A 20,983-nucleotide genomic window follows, 5' to 3' on the forward strand; every position below is an offset into this window, starting at 1 on the left:
GATAACGTTCTAATGTACGGGAAAGCGTCATCGTTGAATGACTGTAGAACGATGCAGGATGACCTGGAGAGAAATTTTGTTGGTGTGACCAGTGTTAGCTTGGCATAAATTTGGAAAAAATGTATCTTAATTCGGATTAGTCCTCTAACGTTCGAATACAGTGTCACTGGTGTGCTGCCTAACACAGTCTCATCGACTTAATGTCGAGGCGTAACGATGCAAAGCGGCATTAATTGTAACGAGCAATAAGTCGCTTTCAATGAAAGCGTATGGTCGGCTCCGATTTATTCGGAGAATTCGAGGAACATTTAGCTCATCTATTAAAGAGACTGCGTACAAAACATTGAGTACTGCTCAAGTGTTCGAGATCCCCATCTGGTTGGATTAAAAGAAGGCACCGAAACAATTCACAAGCGCGCTGCTAGACTTGTTAACTTGAGGTTCTATCAACTCGCGAGTATTACGGAACTGCTTCGTGAACATAAATAAGAATTCATGGAGGGAAGACTACGTTCTTTTCGTGAAACACTATTGAGAAAATTTAGGTGATGATGATATTAGGTTTGTGAGGTGCTCAACTCCGCGGTTGTCAGCGCCCGTACAAATTCTGTCTTGAAATAGTCGAGTCTCGCCACTTTCACGAAAGATGAGGACAACACAAACTTCCAGTCCCCGGGCAGAGAAGATTCCCGTTCCGGCCGGGAATCGAACCCCATGATCCACAGGCAACAGAGAAAGTTTAGAGAAGCGGCATTTGCGTCAGACTGCGGAGCGACGGTACTACCACCAACAAATATCTCGCATACGAACCGCGACGAAAAGATAAGAGAAGTCAATGCCCGTACGGAAGCATACACACAGTCGTTTTCCCCTCGTTCCATTTGCAAGTGAAACAGAAAATGGAATGAATAGCAGTGGTACGAGGTACCCGGAGCCATGCACTGTATGTACGTAAGGATGTAGATGTAGACGTTGCAACACACGACCTTCAAAAGAACATGTTCACTGTAATCGGTAACAATTCTGCTCTTGCAGTCAGTGTATTTCAGCTGATCTAAACGTGAGCCAGACAAGTGTTTGAGAACCTTCTCCATAAAAAATTACCACCGAATCGTTCTCAGGGTAGCTAGCGAATTACATGCATAAAGTGGAAATTTCAGATTAATTGCTACTCCAATGGACAGGAAACCAGTATATTCGTCCTTACGTATGGTACTGAACAGGGATGTCATGTTCAACAGTAGGAGTAGGCAAGTATGGGAACACAAAAACCCACACGCGCTGAGCTTGCCATCACCATTTCTCGGTGATTATACGCGCTGGCACTGTTGACGACTTTATGATTGAACCTTACTTACTTCCCTACGGACTTAACAAAGTCGTCTACAAAATATTCCTACGGTATTTCCGCTCCTAGTTGTCACAGTCTGTGCCGCTGTGAACTCGAGGGCATATGTAGTTTCAAAGTACAGGATGCAGACTTTTCACTCACTGCTATAAGACATAATTTGGTCAACGATGCATTGGTCGTAGTCTTCTTCTATAACCTGTTAGGTCAGCAGGCCTGACAACGCTGAATTTCTTCTTATGAGCCTAGGTGAAACGCCTCATTACAAGACTAGGACCTTGCTGCTAGTTTTGGTGCCTACCGCAGCCTACTGTAAGTCGCCTTACATTCTATTATGACCATGACGGTTGACATCTCGAACAACTCCTGTACAGAAACAGTTCTTTATTTTTATGGACGATATATTACAGTATTGTTTTCTATGTTTTCGTATCTGTTAATGTACACAGACCAACATTCGGAAGAGCGGCGTTTAGATGTTTGTTTGGCTTGTTTATGTGACATTACACCTAAATCGTCTTCCTTTGACTCACTTTAACGTGGACTCATAACCACTAAGTGTTGTGGAAATTTCCCATCAAAGGAGCATTAACAGGGGTGAAAATCGTATTGACCTACAAAAAAAAAAAAAAAAAAAAAAAAGAAAAAAAAGGCTAGGATTGTCAGAATGCTGAATTTGTTGTGTGACATTTAATTGCTGAGACATCAGGACATGTATAGGCGGGAAAAATCGATTTAAAGGCGACATTTGACATCTATCCCTTATGACCAGTCGTCTCCCGCAATTTAGAAAATTCGTCAAAATTGTGACACTCAGCCAGTAACAACTCGGCGAAGATTGCTGCAGTTAGTGAAACAGCACTGGCTTATATATACTTGCAGAGTAACAATCAGTTTCCAAAACACATACAATTTTTTATGGATATACTATAAGGTAGAACTCGCCCGAACAGCAGTGTGTGTTAATGGGCCGCTTCCGGTACGGGGAGGTGCACCGGCCCGGAACAAATCTGCCCGGCGTATTGAAGACGAGGGGCGTTGTGCCGGCCAGCCTGGACGTGGTTTTTGTTCGATTTCCCACATCCCACTAAGTGAATACCGAACTGGTATCAAAGTAGTACCTCAGTTCCACGATTCGCAAATATTTCCAAAACTTTCGCTCACGTCCACATGAATAAAATTAGACGCAGTTGGTGTACACATATTCCGTCCTTGTGGGTAACGGGGTGACGACTGGAATTGCATCCGTTCATAGCCACGCGGACCCTCTCTGATACGGGAAAAAAGCACCAGAAAAATAAGAAGATATCCTACAATGTAGCCCTTCCTTTATTGCATATGTAATGTTTGTTAGTTACATAATCAACTATTAGAACGCAGTTCATGTCACTAACAGACAAGGTAGAAATTGAAGATAGTTTGGGACGTTACAGAAATTTCATTATATTCAACAAAACAAATAAGCTTCTCAGAAAAAAAAACACATCAGCCCGTTAAATGAGCACGATATTCGCTTTGGAACGCTAGACATGTAAAACTGGTACGAGGCAGTACGTGACCCAACACCGCTAATGTAAGTCACGGAAGTAAAGCCACACACAGACAGCAGGTTACAGCACTAGCAGCGGAGAGTATATAAACATGTCGGGGGGACGCAGAAAACAGTGCAGTCGTTGTCATAATGTGGAAACGGAGCGATGTTCCTGTCGTTTAGAAGTGCATTTTCATTGGCTTTCGGGCCAAGTGTTTAAGCATTTCCGAAATGAGTAAGGTTGTAAACGCGAAGCGTGCCACACATGGCAAAATGGCGCTGTCCATAATCTGCGGCGAGGCAATTGTGGTGCGCAATGGGCCAAAGATGAGAGGGATGAACGACGGCTCCGGAGACGTGTACGGGAAAATGGAAGCGCAGCTGTTGAGCAACTGACCGCGCAGATGAACCAAGGAGCTACCAACAGTGTCTCCTCAGCGACCGTTCGGTGAATGTTGGTGCATATGGGCATCCGCAGCAAGCACTGATTCATACACCCATGCTTACTGCCGTTCTTCGGCGACGAAGACAGGAATTTGCACGGGAATACCACAACTGGACGTCCATTGAGTGGTGACACGTGGTTTTTCAGATGAATCACGTTTTAAGCTCTATCGGACAGATGGCCGTTGATGTGTATGGCGTTAAATGTCTGATAGCAGACACCCTGAAACCAGGAGGGAGGGTTATTATATGGGGCACGTTTTTATTACATTCCCTGGATTATCTCAACATTCTGGAAGGCACAATGGATCAACACAAGTATGCATCTGTCCCTGGAGATCATGTACACCTTTAGAAGCAGTTGTTGTTTCCTCGGTACGATGGCATTTACCAGCGCAACAGTGCAACGTTTCATATAGCTCGCAGTGTACGTCTGTGGTTCGAAAGGAACCACAATGAGTTTACCGGACTCCCCTGGTCACCAGACCACCCTGATTTGAACCCAATCGAGAATCTGTGGGACCACCTCTATCGGGCTGTTAGCGCCATGGATCTTCGACCGAGAAAGCTAGCGCAGCTGTCAACGGCACTGGAGTCGGCATGGATACACGTCCCTGTCGTTTCTTTCTACTCCTAGAATTTCGATGACACTTCCTGCAGCGGTTCGCGCAGCAAAAGGGATCATTCAGGCTTTTAACAGGTGGTTACATTAATGTGACTGGACACTCTACGCGAATATCAACACGAACTCCCCGACGAGTCTACAATAAATAGTATACCATTGACACTCACTTAACACTCCGTAAGAACAGTGTTCGTAAAATAGCCGTAACTGACAGAGACGAGTCAATGGCAGTCGTTTTCAAACCCGACAGAAATTCCTGCTGTCAGTGAATGCAGATACACCTCAACCACTTTCCGAGTGAACATTGCGAGGGGGAGGGCATGAAATAGCCAATCAGAGTAGAATACCTCATACAAGGTTATTTCTCAAAGTGTCACATAAAGGTGCACGTCTCCAGTGGAGCAAACAACACAGTAGTTGGTCAGTTGCCGACTGGAGGCGTATTACGTGGTCCGACGAGAAACGATTTTGCCAGTATTCAATCGATGAAACAGCTAACAATGTTCCATAATTCTGAAAAATGTTTAATATATACTGCCTATCAAAAGTCGGTTAGTTCTATCACAGTCATATTGGTACAGGTAAGTATGCAAAACTCTTAAAAGTTGGTGTTCCTGGGGAGCTACATCACATGCAGCTACATCAAACAAGCAAGATGAAATTGAATCGATTATTAAATCACTAAAGAGTGAAAGTCTTCTTTGGTATGATGAAATAACAAGTAGGATTTTGAAGATCGCCGGCCGCGGTGGCCGAGCGGTTCTAGGCGCTTCAGTCCGGAACCGCGTGACTGTTACGGTCGCAGGTTCGAATCCTGCCTCGGGCATGGATGTGTGTGATGTCCTTAGGTTATTTAGGTTTAAGTAGTTCTAAGTTCTAGGAGACTGATGACCTCAGATGTTAAGTCCCATAGTGCTCAGAACCATTTGAACCATTTTGAAGATCAGTGCGCAATATATTACTGCTGTAGCCACTTCGGCAATGCGTCTTTCAGGTGCAATTATTTTCTTGAGATATTGAAATATTCGTTTATGAAACCGCTTTTAATAATGGGAAAGAGATAATTTAAACCATTACCTTCCAGCTTCTTTGCTACCAGTGTTTTCAAAAGTTTTTAAGAAAGCAGTGTATAAGAGAGTAGTGGCACACCTCAGCACACATCCTTTGCTGTCAAATGCGCAGTTTGGCTTCTGGAGAGGCGTAGCAATAGAAATCGTAATTTATTCTTTAGAGTTTGAGGCATTTGCTTGTGTGGACCTTCTAGTACTTCTCCATAAATTTAACGTTATGGAATTGGGAAAAAAGCTCAATATTGATTTAGTTCATATCTGGAAAGTAGAAAGGAGTGGTTGTTTCCCAGTGTTAACAGATAATGAAGAAAGCACAACGTCACTCGGGTCATGTAAAGGGAGAGGAGGAGGGGGGCGTGTGCAGCAAGTTTGTGTTCCGGGATCCGTTGCTTTTCCTGATATAATTCAATGATCTACCAGAAAACTTGACAAATGGCTAAACAGCTTTTCTCTTCGCAAATGGCACAAGTGTTATTGTGAAAAACGTAGAACGTGTTAAAATGCTGTTGTTGAAAGGACAGGTGGTGGCACGAGCATGTGGCTTTCAAGGAACAGATTAAGGCTTAAATGCGGCAAAACGCGATGCATGGAGATTCTCCGACGGAATTGTACTAAAAGCGAAATTTTACTGCCCCGAGATGCTCAGTCTGTGATGTCAACCATTTTAAATTCTTAGAATCCAGGGTAGAAGTAATAGTGCAGGAAAATTGGACTTTTACTGGCCAATAAATAAGTATAAGCTACACATAATTTTAATCGACGTTACGCATCCAAAATAAGAGTTAAATGTGTTTGTGGCCGTTCCACGCTGGTGCCAAAACTTCTGAGCGCCGAAAAACCACGGAAGTTTTCGGATTTTTCAGTTTTCCTCTTATAACTCGAAAGCGATACATCCTACAGAAAATTTCCAAAACATCAAACTGAAAGAGCACAAAATTTCGCGTAGGATGATCTATTGGAAATCTGTTCACCGGTTAGCTACAATCGATCATCAAAATAAGCAATTTTGCAATTTTCCCACCTTGGCAGGAAAGTGAGTTGTGTTCATGTTCCAACGCCAGTAACTCAAAAATGGCTACTACAAATGAAAATTGTCATGCATGAAACTTGTAGAACATAATTTTTTGCATAAAAAGAGCTCCTGAATTTTAAAATTCACTCACATCTTTTCGAAGATACAAATAAAAATGTGACAATATGCGAAGCGCTAAATTCCTGCTAAGACATTTTTCTGAAGTCAAATTACTTTTGAACCCAAAATCATCCACATTCGGCCAAATATTCAGATTGTATGGCAGTTTAGTTAGCTACATAACTACTTACCTACCTAGACAGCTAACAGTAAGTCTTAATATTTATTAATTATCATGCCAATCCAAGATGCTAATAAACAGGTCTAAAAATGAAAAAGACCATTCCAAATGACAGGTTTTATGAATGGAAAAACTACCTCAGTTGCACTATAAAATTGATGAGAGATGATTCTTACACGAACATTCATTCAGTTAGACCGTCAGCGAGAGCGCACCGCTAGCTCCTGCTACTAATAAGGCGAGTACACCTTTCGTTTGTTGCATATTTTTACGATCTTCAAACAGGAGCGACTTATTTTCAGTTATATGTGTAGTTACTAGTTTATTTTTGTAATTTCTTGCGTGTTCGAGTGCTTACTAGGCACAACCTTTTATTTCAATAACAGTGTTGTGTACAGTACCGCCGTTGCTATCGACCGTTGTATCGACTCTCGTATCGTGTAGGCTTTTGTTTGTTTGGTTAGAACAGCTCAGTGTCAGTTAGACCATCAGCGAGAGCGCACCGCTAGTTCCTGCTACTAATAAGGCGAGTACACCGTTCGCTTGTTACATATTTTTACGAGCTTCAAACAGGAGCGACTGCAGTAATGGATAGGAACTGTGATTGTGTACAGATTCGAGCTGAGCTGGCGACCCTTCGCTCACAGCTTCAGGCTGCATTGGCTTCCGTCACACAGCTTGAGGTTGCTGCCAGGGGGCGTCACTGTGGGGGATCGGACGCGGGGATGCTAGGGACGTTGAGCACATCCCACGTGTCCTCCGATCGGTCCACTGCTGTGATCTCCCCGAGTACTGCCTGCACTGAGGTTGACCCCTCACCCGTGGTCGAGTAGGAGATCATTCCAAAGTCTGGCAGGCAGCGAAAAACTTTCCAATGGGCCGAAAGTAGGGCCTCCCCGGTTCGTTTGACTAACTTGTTTCGAGCGTTATCTGTGGCTGACGATGTCTCTGAGCCGGATGCAGTCGTCCACCCTGTTCCAGAGGAAGCTTCTCGGCCCTCAAAGTCTGGGCATTCACAGACGGTGGGTTTGCTGGTAGCTGGGAGCTCCAACGTTACGCGCGTAATGGGGCCCCTTAGGAACATGGCTGCCAAGGAGGGGAAGGAAGCCAGTGTGCAGTCCGTGTGCATTTCCGGTCGAGTCATTCCGAATGTGGAAAGGGTGATTCCGGATCCCATGAAGAGTACAGTGTGCAGCCAACTGCAGGTGGTGGCTCATGTCGGTACCAATGACGTGTGTCGCTTTGGATCGGAGCAGATTCTGTCTGGTTTCGGGAGGCTAGCGGAAATGGTAAAGACTGCCAGTCTTGCTTCCGAGATTAAGACGGAGCTCACCATCTGCAGCATCGTCGATAGAACCGACTGTGGTCCTTTGGTGCAGAGACGAGTGGAGGGTCTGAATCAGAGGCTCAGGCGGTTCTGTGACCGTGTAGGCTGCAGATTCCTTGGCTTGCGCCATCGGGTGGTGGGTTTCCGGGTTCCGCTTAATAGGTCAGGTGTCCACTACACACAGGAGGCGGCAACACGGGTAACGGGGGCTGTGTGGAAGGGACTGGGCGTTTTTTTAGGTTAGAGGGTCCCAGGGCAGGTAAAACACTGTAAGGTAGTTGTAGAAACGATTGGTATTGTAATTTTAAATTGTCGTAGCTGTGTTGGGAAAGAACCAGAGCTCCAAGCCCTAATAGAAAGCACTGAAGCTCAAATAGTTGTAGGTAAAGAGAGCTGGCTAAAGCCGGAAGTAAGTTCAGCCGAAATTTTTTCAAACGATCTAACAATGTTCAGAAAGGATAGATTAAATACAGTTGTTGGTGGAGTATTTACTGCTGTCAGAGGTAGTTTGTCTTGTAGCGAAACTGAAGTGGATAGTTCATGTGAAATAGTATGGGTAGAGGTTATACCTGACAATCGGACTAAACTATTAATTGGATCGTTTTACCGACCCCTCCGACTCAGAAGACATAGTTGTTGAACAGTTCATAGAAAACTTGAGTCTCATTTCAAATAAATACCCCGCTCATACAATTATAGTCGGTGGTGACTTCAATCTACCTTCGAAATGCTGGTAAAATTATACGTTTAAAGCCAGCGGCAGGCATAAAACATCATCCTAAATTGTACTGAATGCTTTCTCCGAAAATTATTTTGAACACTGGTAGCAGTTACTTCCGTAAAATATCTGGGAGTATGCGTGCTGAACGATTTGAAGTGGAATGATTACATAAAATTAATTGTTGGTAAGGCGGGTACCAGGTTGAGATTCATTAGGAGAGTCCTTTGAAAAGGTAGTCCATTAACAAAGGAGGTGGCTTACAAAACACTCGTTCGACCTATACTTGAGTATTGCACATCAGTGTGGGATCCGTACCAGATCGGGTTGACGGAGGAGACAGAGAAGATCCAAAGAAGAGCGGCGCGTTTCGTCATAGGGTTATTTGGTAACCGTGATAGCGTTACGGAGATGTTTAGCAAACTCAAGTGGCAGACTTTGCAAGAGAGGCGCTCTGCATCGCGGAGTAGCTTGCTCGCCAGGTTTCGAGAGGGTGCGTTTCTGGATGAGGTATCGAATATATTGCTTCCCCCTACTTATACCTCCCGAGGAGATCACGAATGTAAAATTACAGAGATTCGAGCGCGCACGGAGGCTTTCAGACAGTCGTTCTTCCCGCGAACCATACGCGACTGGAACAGAAAAGGGAGGTAATGACAGTGGCACGTAAAGTGCCATCCGCCACACACCGTTGGGTGGCTTGCGGAGTATAAATGTAGATGTAGATGTAGACATGATACGTGAATTGGAGTGGCAATTATTAAAACAAAGGCGTTTTTCGTTGCGACGGGATCTTATCATGAAATTTCAATCACCAGTTTTCTCCTCCAATTGCGGAAACATTCTGTTGGCACCCACCTACGTAGGGAGAAATGATCATCACGATAAAATAAGAGAAATCAGGGCTCGAACAGAAAAATTTAAGTGTTCGTTGTTCCCGCGTGCCGTTCGAGAGTGGAACGGTAGAGAGACAGCATGATGGTGGTTCATTGATCCCTCTGCCAGGCACTTTATTGTGAATAGCACAGTAATCACGTAGATGTAGATGTAACTAATAATTGTTCTGTATTTACATTTATCTAAAACTTATTTTTTTATTTTTGTCTGCGTTTCGGGTGAGATGGTCCCGAGGAGGAAACGTCGTCCGGTTCTTCGTCTTCTTCTGGCATGGGACCTAAATCGATTTCCTCCTCGGAGATATCAATCTCATCGTCGATTTGCGTCGAATCAAGAAAGATGTCCTCTTCTATTGGAGAGATAGGGCATGAAAGCCCCTTGCTATCAGCTGCATATAGCCGAGTCCTTTATACACTTTATACGTGCTGGATATTATGTTTAGCAGTTCCCGGGATATTGGAGGCTGTGTGTTTGCTATGGAGCCGGCCGCGATGGCCGTGCGGTTCTGGCGCTGCAGTCCGGAACCGCGGGACTGCTACGGTCGCAGGTTCGAATCATGCCTCGGGCATGGGTGTGTGTGATGTCCTTAGGTTAGTTTGGTTTAAGTAGTTCTAAGTTCTAGGGGACTTATGACCTAAGATGTTGAGTCCCATAGTGCCCAGAGCCATTTGAACCATTTTTTGAACCATTTGTTTGCTGTGGGGTCAGGTCGTTTTTGTGCTCTTCCATCGTCATCTCAGTGCATCGAGCTGATCATTCCTCCACAAATGAACCTGCAAGTAACCCTGAGGGATTGCTGGCAAGCGTCGTCTTCGGTGTGAAGCAAACGTGCCCAACTGAACTGCTCTCTGGAACAGTTGCAAACGAATTTCATTCAAAAGCTGGAAACTGTCACCTGTTTACAAACACACAATGAACTTCACTCTTGCGTCAGCGATCTTATCAGGAGTGGTGCTGTGATCCGTGAAGTATGAGGCAACGCGTTGGAGATTCGCGTTCTTTTGAAATATGTTTGTGAATTTGCTTTCACCCTGGCGAAAAAGTGTGTGGGTGTTGTGACAGCCAGCGAAGGCGTGAAGAAATAATACATGGTTTTTGACTTTTTGGGAGAGCATAGAACTGTAGAATGTGTAAATGAATGTGTCTTGGTTGTCTTTATCCAAATTTTATAAAGAAGATATTGGTGACTGTTTCATCCTGCTCACTACTATCAGCTATGTTGTCAGTCAGCAGGACTGGCAGTGAAGATGTTACCTCCCTGTCTCACGTCTTTTCTATAGCTGTGCCAACAAACAAGGGGTTTCCGTCCTCAATAGCCGGATTGACACCCTTCGCCATACAATTTTCTCTCAGTGTTGGGACAAGGCGTTTCTTATTAACTTCTTTTAATAAGAGACAGTCTTTTGGCATAGCTGGTGAACTCGTCTCATCAAATAAAACAGAAACGAATGATGCAGAGCAGGCTCTTCGGGCACGTTCGGCAGATTTTATGCTTTTCTCAGCTCCCTTCTCACGCTATCAATCGAACACTATGCGTACTTTTCAAGTATGGAGGAAAGAACTTAATCAGTATTCCCCACAGCTCAGTGTAAGAGAAACCCACCGTCAAGGACAAAGTCTGTGTTGCTTGTGAAAATATTGACTGGATTGAGCTGTTCAAAAACTCTCTGATTTTCTTGACTCGCGTATTATTCCTTCGTCATCAAAAAGAGTTATTGGATATGGGGTTAACTGAATAGCGAAGTATGACTGGAGCTGTTACGGTGAATTCATATGCAAAAGGATTATGCGGAAAATTGTATCTGGACTGACGGGGACTAGTTCAACGTTTATCTTGACTGTAAGCTTCACGGCTCACACAGGCACTATTTGGTTCTTCCTTAGGAACTGCACTTGCTTAAAATTCTTCCCTCTAATATTTTCCGTGCATTTTTCTGTTTTTCATAAGCCTCTTGGCAGTTGCTGTCATCACGTCCCAACACTTCAGTACTAATGCACATGACTGGACGTTCCTTGAGGGTATGGATTATGTGAATCAAACCACTTAGTGAATTTTTCCACATCAGTGATGTTAAAATTGAATATTTTGACTAATGTGCATGATTAGGGGTTCAAAATTAATTTGGCTCCACAAACAGTTCTTAACAGGTATTTAGCGCTACGTAAATTTTCATGTTTTTATTTGTATCTTTGTAATTTCAAAACTTTGAAGCTTTTTTATGCAGAACTTGATGCTCTGCAGCTTTTATGCATGACACTTTTCATTTTTAGTAGCCCTTTTTGAGTTACAGGCTTTTGAACATGAGCAAAACTCACTTTTCCGCCAAATTGATAAAACAGACGATTTTTTTACTATCGATTGTGTATAAATGACTGAGCCGATTTCAACTTTTAACTAGGTGACTCTACGATCAGATTTATGCTTTATCATTTTGTTGTTTTTGGAAATTTTACGTAGGATGTATCGTTTTCGATTTATAAGTGAAAAACTAAAAAAAATCGAAAACTTTCGTCATTTTTCGGCCCTCAAAAGTTTAGCACAAGCCAGAAACCGTCGCAGACTCATTTATCATTTTGGATGCGTAGCGTCGATTAAAAATATTTCCAGCGTGTGCATATTTACTGCCCAGCGCAGCCGTTTTTAGGGCTACTTTTCCTGTGCTATAAAGGTTCCTTTGAAATATCGCGGTGCAGAAGCTGAACGCTGCTACCTTCAATATAATAATAACCTCTAGTGCCTCTGACCGCGAAACGCAAAGGCTTGTTTACTCTGATTACTTTCACTTTATTATGTCGTGTAGTGTCATGTTTCGGCGCAACTCTGAGCTCTCGCCAAGAGTAGTTTTAGCCCAGAAAAGGCTGATCTGTTTGTTTTCTTTGTTTTTTTACTGTTACTTAAATTCCCCATAGATGAGTAGCATTTCTACCTTCTCTTACTTACTGCACATTTTACTGACACAACTTTCAAATGAAGACGATTGACAGGATGGCTGGTGTGTGTGTGTTCCTTGCGTTTTCATTTGTTTACCGTCAACTCCAGCAAGTGGATGAGTTACGTTACTCCCGGTAGCTGCACTGTGTGCTAGTACCAAAGAATCCAAGTCAGTTTTGTGTTACGTTTTTAATAACGGCAGGTTTACTAGCATCGTACACAGTCATGCGTTTATGAACATGTCTTGAGAAGCGGAAGTGAATTATCAAAAAATATAGGATGCTATTTGAAAAACATGTAGTGTTATTCATATCTTCGTAACGAAAAAAGTTACACAAAAGGCAGCCATGCTGATTGATTTACTCTGATGACTAAACATCATTTGCTTGACACACTTTTATTTTGTTTCTGGACAAAAAGTTATTTGGGGTGGTAAAGATAAATGAGACATATGTATACCTGCGTCTTAATTGAACTGCGGGAAAAGTAGGAACTAGAATGATTTTAAGTTTGAAATTGTTGCCAGATGACGCCGTGGGAGGCGCTGGTGAGCGAGCTGCGCTTCGTGGTGCAGTGCAGCAACAACAGCAAGCCTGTGCGGCCCCGTCGCGTCGATTCCACTTCCGGAACGGGCAGCTACGATGGCTCCTATCTGCGGCAGTAGTGACTGGGGCTGTTCGCCACATTACCACTACTATGGGAACAGAATGCAAGTGAAGCTGTAGTGTCTCACGTGCATCGAATACTTCCCTATGCACCATGGCGTTGGACAGCAGCTGTTAACAATCATAAACAGCAACCTAATGATAGATGCACTTCATTTAATTTATACCCCACATTGTAAATCCACTCGTAGGATGTATATTTGACATGATAGGTATACACTATTGCACAAAAAAATATTGTTGACTTCGTCTTCGTACTAGGAGATCTGACATTCTTCCACGTCCCTGACGAATCTAGTGATTTTTAAAGCAGAATAACAATGTACACTTAAATACTGTAGTTTTCTTGTTAGTAGAATTTTTAATATTTAAACATTAAGCAGTAATTTACTTGATTAGTAAGAATATAAATTTGTTGTTCTCCTAGTCGTATTTAGTTCAGTAGATGTTTAGGAAACTTTTCAGTCCACAACATCAAGTACTAGTTACTCATCATCTGTTGCTAGGTCGATCGACCCACTAAGAGAAGCCAGACAGCAGTATTCTCCAACAGGACATTTGGTCGTTTAATGGTTAATAAAAAAATTACCTTTATCTTTTCATACTGAATCCCTCTATCACATTACATTACCTGTGCAAAAGTACTTCTGTGCTATTTACTTTTACTCTGATATTAATATTTTTGAAGCTTCCTGGAAGATTAAAACTGTGTTCCAGAGCGGGACATGAACTTGGGACTTTTGTCTTTCGTGGGCAAATGCTCTACGAACGGAGCTGCCCAAGCACCACTCACAACTTCAGTTCCTGTAGTACCTCATCTCCTACCTTCCAAATTTCACAGACGTTCTCCTCCACAACTTGAGGGACTAGTACCGCTGGAAAAAGGGTAGTGCGGAGAAATCCCATAAGCACAGCCAGGGGGTTTGTGTCCAGAAATAATTTTCACCCTTCAGCTCAGTGTGCGCTGATTTGAGATTTCGTGGTGGATTAAAATTGCATGCTTCGACGTAACTCAGTTGGTCGAGCAACTGCCCACGAAGTCAAAGGTCCTATGTTGGAGTCCCGGTCCAGCATCAAGTTTTAATCTGCCGCGAAGTTTAATCTCAACACGCCATCCACTGCAGAGTGAAAAATCATATCGGAAATAATATTTTCATGAAACGAAGCTCGAATAGTGTGGTTCATTTCTCATATAATTTATGAAACATTGTTACTGTTTTTTGCACATATCCAAAATAAATAGTTTATACTAAAACATTTTGTAACATTTATTAGAACTGAGTTTCAAAATATCTGGTTCTTTCAATGTCTAAGATTTTCCAACAATTAATACTGTTAACATCTGAATTGACTTAGAAACCTTTAGTGTTATTCAGCTGTCTAATTCAAGTGAAATATCACTCAATTTTTTCCTTGTCATATTGTTATAAATGAAAATTTATTATATCAGCGGAGTATATCATCAAAATTTATCTGCTTCGAAAACAGTTAACAGCCTGAACATGGATGGAAACAATTTTATATAGTTACATATTTGCAGTATTTACAAGATTGTCAGAAACGTTAGTCTAGATTTTTCATTCATAGTGTAACGTTATTGGACTCACCAGTCTTGTTTAGGTTCACGTTATTACAAATTCATTGTTACGGGTGGCCATCGTTGAGATACATGGTTAGGGTGGGCTACCGTGGTATGTTCTGCAGGAAGAGCACCGTATGGCGTGGGTCATATGCAGGTGCCCGACTAGCGTGAACATACGCCGTAGAGTAAACTAATAAGAGAGGAACTTGTGCAGAAATACTCTAACATTCTTGTTAAGTTCATAGTAAAGCCGGGGTTCCTAAGCCGGAGTCTGATCAGCGCCGCCAGTTCCCTTTAATCAGAAGCTCTGGGAATGCTTCAGCGACCACCGTGCGGCATTGTTGTGGAACGATGTTTAACAGAGAATGAGGATCCAAATTAAAAGCCCAGATAGCGAAGATAGTACAAACCTCTTAAAAATAAATAAAATGCAAACAAAAAATAAACTTCGATCACAGTGTGTGCCGCACGTTGAGGAGGTGAATGGCTGTTAAGGTGAAGGAGTTGTTAGGTTGTAGCCTCTGGGGAACCTGCCGCACCTCAGTAGTGTAAGCTTACCCAGTCACCCAGGACTCTCTCTAGTTGGCCTCTTATTTCCATAGCTCGCCGCGGGACGTCCATGAAGCCTACATCAACTTCAAATACTCCCATCTGTTCGGGTAGTTCATTGGGCAGTATTAACACCCAAACCCCAAGGAGACCTCCGTGGCTAGTACACCTGAGATCTCTGTGAATATCAGAGCGAGCACTAACAGTGGCAGACCACATTATTTGATAGATAATGTTTTCGTAGTTATTAATCGTGCGAAAAGTTCATTTGAGAAATTGTCGTCCTTCAACATATGTGAGGCTTTAGAATGACTTACAGGGCATTTTTAATATATTAAGAACCTGCGTAACGGCAAATTTCTCTCCGAGGCAAAGAAATTCACCAAAGTAAATAATCTACTAATGTCAAATAACTTGAAGAATATGCCACCAACAGCGAACTGCAAAATGTACTAAACTGTTGTAAGGGAGCTGTAGCCTTTCGCTACAACGTCAATATAGATGCCAAAGAATTCCAACGCCAATGGGAAAAGCGAAGGAGTCATCAAAGTCAAGCATTTTCTGAAAAGAGCATATGGTGAAGTCGAGAAGCACCACCTCTTGTTCCCACGTCCAATTCGCAAAAACTAGCCGAGTACACTGTAGCAGGCTTTATCGTCCTTAAAGTTAGGCCGCTCATACCTAACCTATGCGCTGCTTTAAGTGACAACACTTTAGTTGCACTATCATGTTTTGCGAAAGTCCAACTACGTATGGGAGATGCGGTTCTGGAGCCCACGAATTATGCATTCAGTGCACCGCCCCTTCCATGTGTGTTACATGCTCCCATATCAGTTCAGTTTGGAGAATGTACACGATCCCAAAATCCGATAGATAAAGATTATACAACGTATCTCACATCCTGAATCGAAGAGGGCATTTAAGGCCTCACGGGCACGTTCTTCTGTGAAATCGTTCACCTCGGTATTGAAGCAACTTGTACCGAAGACTAGTGTATGCACCCAGGCAGTGACACCTGAACACGGCACAAGAACCTACAAGTACATCTCTAAAGGTACTTGCAAATCTGCAAACTCATTAAATTCAAATGGCTCTAAGCACTATGGGACTTAACATCTGAGATCATCAGTCCCCTAGACTTAGAACTACTTAAACCTAACTAACCTAAGGACAACACACACATCCATGCCCGAGGCAGGATTCGAACCTGCGACCGTAGCAGCAGCGCGGTTCCGAACTAAAGCGCCTAGAACCGCTCGTGCACACTCATTAAATCAACATGTTTACATACAACTGAAACAACAGTGACAACAGAACGTGCAGGCAGGAAAAATAATAAACCTTCCCAGGAGGAAGAAAAATAGGACGAGAAGAGCTCGCGCAAATCCAAGCTAGAGTCGAACAGCTTTCCAAAAAGATCAGGCTAAATACCATCATTTTGTGTGCCCTTGACCCGTTTAATTGATGAGACAGTGATCATAGCTGCGATAGTCTCCCTGAATGAACCGGAAAGTCCTTCAAGTGACCCCCACCTATCGCTTCTGCTGCATATTCCTGCCCACCGATGAACGACAGGGGGAAAGACGAAGAAAAACCTCACCGCTAAGATGGCGCACCTACTACAATGGAACATCAATCGGATCAGGACACATGTGGATAGGTGGAATGTCCTAGTGCATAGAAGACCACTGTGTTGGTGCTTATAAGAAACAGATTTGAAATTTAGAGAGAGACCAATAGCAATGCAACAGGCATTTCGCGTCTTGGGAGAAGTGCAGTTACAGCCTTGGATAAAATCTTATCTTTGATCTTTGAGTTGCCTACATGCAGGCACAGGAGCTGGGGTGGGGGTAAATGGATGATGTCATCATGCCCCTCCATTACAAAAGGAAGACCCCTTTCTTGACAAAAGACCAATCGGCCAACCGGCCGGAGTGGCCGTGCGGTTCTAGGCGCTACAGTCTGGAACCGAGCGACCGCTACGGCCGCAGGTTCGAATCCTGCCTCGGGCATGGATGTGTGTGATGTCCTTAGGTTAGTTAGGTTTAATTAGTTCTAAGTTCTAGGCGATTGATGACCTCAGACGTTAAGTCGCATAGTGCTCAGAACCATTTGAACCAATCGGCCAGCTTGTAAGCCAAATTAATTACAAAAACACATATTTAGATTCACCAGCTACAGCTCAGTATTTCAGAGCCAAATCGGCTCGACCAATCTTCTTATGGCATGGATAGGCGGGTCATGACATAATTCTCTCTCAGCGGTGATGGAAATTGCCTAATTACTGCATGGTGCTGGGCATATTGGCGCCATCGCCAACAATAGTTACTTTCCCACACTTCGGGGAGCTGAAAAGGTGAAACATTATTATATGAGCAGCTCAGAGAGTATAGAAATGACTTATTTTGCTAGATTCTCTGTTTTAGATATAGCTATTGTGAGCAATACGTACCTTAACATGTATGTTTTGACATAGTGGTCGTTGCAAACAGATCGTAGTATAATGCTTTTGTTGGCTTTATTTCGTATTTTCACGTTTTGCGAGGAAAAAAAAGAAAAAAAAGATTTGAAGTTACAGTCGTTTCGGTAAACGTTACATACTGCAGCCTCCTCTGGTTTTTCGTAATTTATGTACGATATTATACAAAATATGCATCAAAATACTCCTGTGAATATCTGCGATGCTCTGGTTTCCGCCATAAGAAATTCAGTGACAGCTCTCTGTTTGGGACGCACCTCCGTAACAGACGCCATTTTGGAAGTTACCTAAAGCGCCGCCACCTATCGGAACATCATGAAACTATAGGGACTCAACTGGGATTATTGTCCGATGTGTCATAAAATAGTCCACATTGTTTCAACAGAAACTCGCCGAGAAAAGAGAAAGTGTGGCATTATTTACTGAAAGCCCCTCGTATATTTTAAAGTGAATCTTAAGTATTTTTGAACAAACTATAAAACAGTTTGTTTACTCCTTCGACCACAAATAAAATAGACTGGCCCTGACGTCATTTTCGTGGCTCCAACATCTCTGGGCTAAAGTCACGTGAATGTTGGCAAAACATGGTTGTTTCGTGTTGCGCTTATGGCTGTACTCAGCGTTTAAAGTGCTGAAAGTGATGCCTGTAAAGTCAGACTCATATTACATTTTTGAAAGTATCTATGATAATTCGGTTACAGAAGTAAGTATAACTGTTTCTCGTTCTCACTCATAGGTTCCCTAAGGATGAAAACCGAAGGCAGCTTTGGATAAAGGCCCTGAAATGGAAAAACTTTAAGCCATCTGCACATACGCGCCTTTTTGTATATACAAGTGAGATTATAATAAGGTAAGAGCACCTATAGTTGACACATGAAGAGAATTTTTTTCTACATTCTAATACTATTAAATAAATGTAGGCTCCAAAATTATTTTCTGAAACTTCAAAGTCTCACCTTTCATCTAAAATATCATTTTTTTTAACTGATAGTTTAAACTTTTGTAAAAATAATAGGAACTGAACCTTTGAAGTGCACCTAAAATTGATACTCTAAAATGGACCTTCTCCTAAAGTCGACAATTTTGGCACCTATACTTAACATAATTCCCATATCCCATTTTCTTTTACAAGTGACTCGAGCTCAAAACGCGGCGAATCCAATGTTTAAAGTTTTGACACGAGCCCACTCTTACTTTTAAAAGAATTTTAACGACATTTTACTTTAATTGATAGTTTATAGTAATTTCGTCCCGCTGCCCACCAGAGGGGTGTTCGATGTATTTGTTAGATTTTATAAATGGAACTGTGAACAAATCTAGGTCAAATGTAGTTCTGACATAATTATTCGCAAATAAAAAAGTAATTTTTGTTGGAAGTGTTTGGCAGTCAATTGAGAAATGTGGGTAAAATGCGATACAAACTTAGGATGGCAGACCGCTTATTTGAAATCCCGCCACGTTTTGCCAACAATCACGTGGTTTATGTTGGAGCCAGACCAGCCCTATAGCTTCTGTACAGCAATGCAAGTCTACTAGTATCTATGGTCGAAGGTTTACCCACTATGTACTATAGCTTTTTGTTAGTAAGTCACAATATTCCAACTGAAACACACTGAAATTTAATGACAGTCTTGTGTGCGATGCGGCTCAAAATCTGTATTTGCAAAGAATGCAAGGAACAGTGGGTATAAAACACGTGCTTTCATCACCTGACGTTTTTAGAAGTTTTTCAGGAATGGTGCACTCCACCAAAAATCATTTAAGGAGAAAAGATGATAATTTCTTCTGCTGCAAGCTCTTTGTTTTACTTTTTTGGGAAGTGGCAGTATGGAGCAAAACAAGAAAAAAAGACCAGTAAACATGTGCTCTAAAATGCATACCTTAACAGTTATGAGCATTTGTTCGTTAGAAGAGCTATGTTTCAAAGTAGCGAAGATGAAAAAGTACTCATAGCTCTTAACGTATGGATTTTAGAAAACATGTTTACTGCACATTTTTTTCTTATTTTGGTCCATACTGCCACTTCCCAAAATATGGAAAGGAAAGAGCTTGCAGTAGAAGAGATTTGTTTCACAGTATCGAAAATGAAAAATTGCTAGTAGCTCTTAAGGTATGAATTTTCAAATGGTTCAAATGGCTCTGAGTACTATGGGACTTAACATCTGAGGTCACCAGTCCCCTAGAACTTAGAAATATTTAAACCTAACTAACCTAAGGACATCACACACATCCATGCCCGAGGCAGGATTCGAACCTGCGACCGTAGCTTTGCATTTCCGACCCTATGTTTACTGAGACTTTTTTGCTTCTACTATCATGTGCATTCAACTGTATGTATTTACACCATTAATTATGATACACCCTGTATAATTGGTGTTTTTGACAGACGAATGTACACTGAGATGACAAAAGTCACGGGATAGCGAGATGCGCATATACAGATGTCGGTAGTATCGCGTAAGGTATAAAAGGGCAATACTTTGATGGAGCTGTCTCCTGGATGATGCCCTCTCTCCCTCCATTTATCCCTCCTATCAACTCTGATCCTCACCCCCCCTCTTTCCTCCGTCCTTCTCGTGGGCTCCCTCTCCCCCCTCCCTTTCCCCCTACCCTCCCTCTGCCCCCCTTCTCTCCCCCGAGTCCTTTTGCATTTCCCTCCTCTGCCTTTTCCCATTCCATCTCGCGTCTGCCCTGCCCCTCCCCCTCACCCCTTATGAGTCCTCTACCTCCTTCGGTTCCCCCCTTTTCGTTTTTCCTCTCCTCCCTCCCTGTTTTCCCCCTCATCTGTCCAGTTCCCCCTCCCCCCCACCACCATCGGCCTTGGCTATGCTGTGGTGACATTTCAGTGCAGTGTTTACGGTAAGTGTTCAGTGTTGTGTGTCTTTTCTGAAATGTTGCAAATGGACATCATACTGTCGCTGGGTGTAATTTTTATATCTCTTGCGAACAGAAACCAGACTGTCGTCGTGTTTTTTAATTGTCTGTCTACTGTGTTACCTGTCTTCTTCCTGTGTATTTTATTAGCATTGCCACCCCTTTGTTTTATGTTTTAACTTTCCACAATTTTCCGCCGTTTTACAATTTAAGTCACCTTTTTATCGTCTGCTTTTATTGTTTATTATCTTCTTCTTACGTTTTAAAAAGTCTGTAGGATACAGAGCAGCGTACTAAGCTGCTGCCAGCCCGCCCTCTTAGGGGGGAATCGAAATTCATTAAAGGAAAAAAAATAGTGGAGCTGTCATTTGTATACAGGTGATTCAAGTAAAACAGTTTCTGATGTGATTATGGCCACACGACGGGAATTAACACGATTTGAACGCAGAATGGTACTTGGAGCCAAAAGCATGGGACATTCCACTTCGGAAATCGTTAGGGAATTCAATATTTCGAGATACGCAGTACCAAGAGCGTGCCGAGAATATCATACTTCAGGCATTACTTCTCGCCACAGACAACTCCGTGGCCCATGGCCTTCACTTCACTACCGTCAGCAGCGGCGTTTG

General features: G+C 42.7%; 1 protein-coding gene across 1 annotated transcript in view; it reads left to right on the plus strand.

The window, feature by feature from the left end:
- Positions 1 to 14,039, plus strand: part of LOC124722311 (glutamate receptor ionotropic, kainate 2-like) — a 593,330-nt gene extending 579,291 nt beyond the window's left edge. Inside the window, exon 16 of the mRNA XM_047247491.1 lies at positions 12,732 to 14,039. Coding sequence (XP_047103447.1) covers positions 12,732 to 12,869 — 138 coding nt within the window. The 3' untranslated portion in view covers positions 12,870 to 14,039. The remainder of the gene's footprint in view (positions 1 to 12,731) is intronic.
- Positions 14,040 to 20,983: the final 6,944 nt, after the last annotated feature.

The sequence above is a fragment of the Schistocerca piceifrons genome, chromosome X (assembly GCF_021461385.2).
Source record: "Schistocerca piceifrons isolate TAMUIC-IGC-003096 chromosome X, iqSchPice1.1, whole genome shotgun sequence".
Classification (NCBI taxonomy): domain Eukaryota; kingdom Metazoa; phylum Arthropoda; class Insecta; order Orthoptera; family Acrididae; genus Schistocerca; species Schistocerca piceifrons.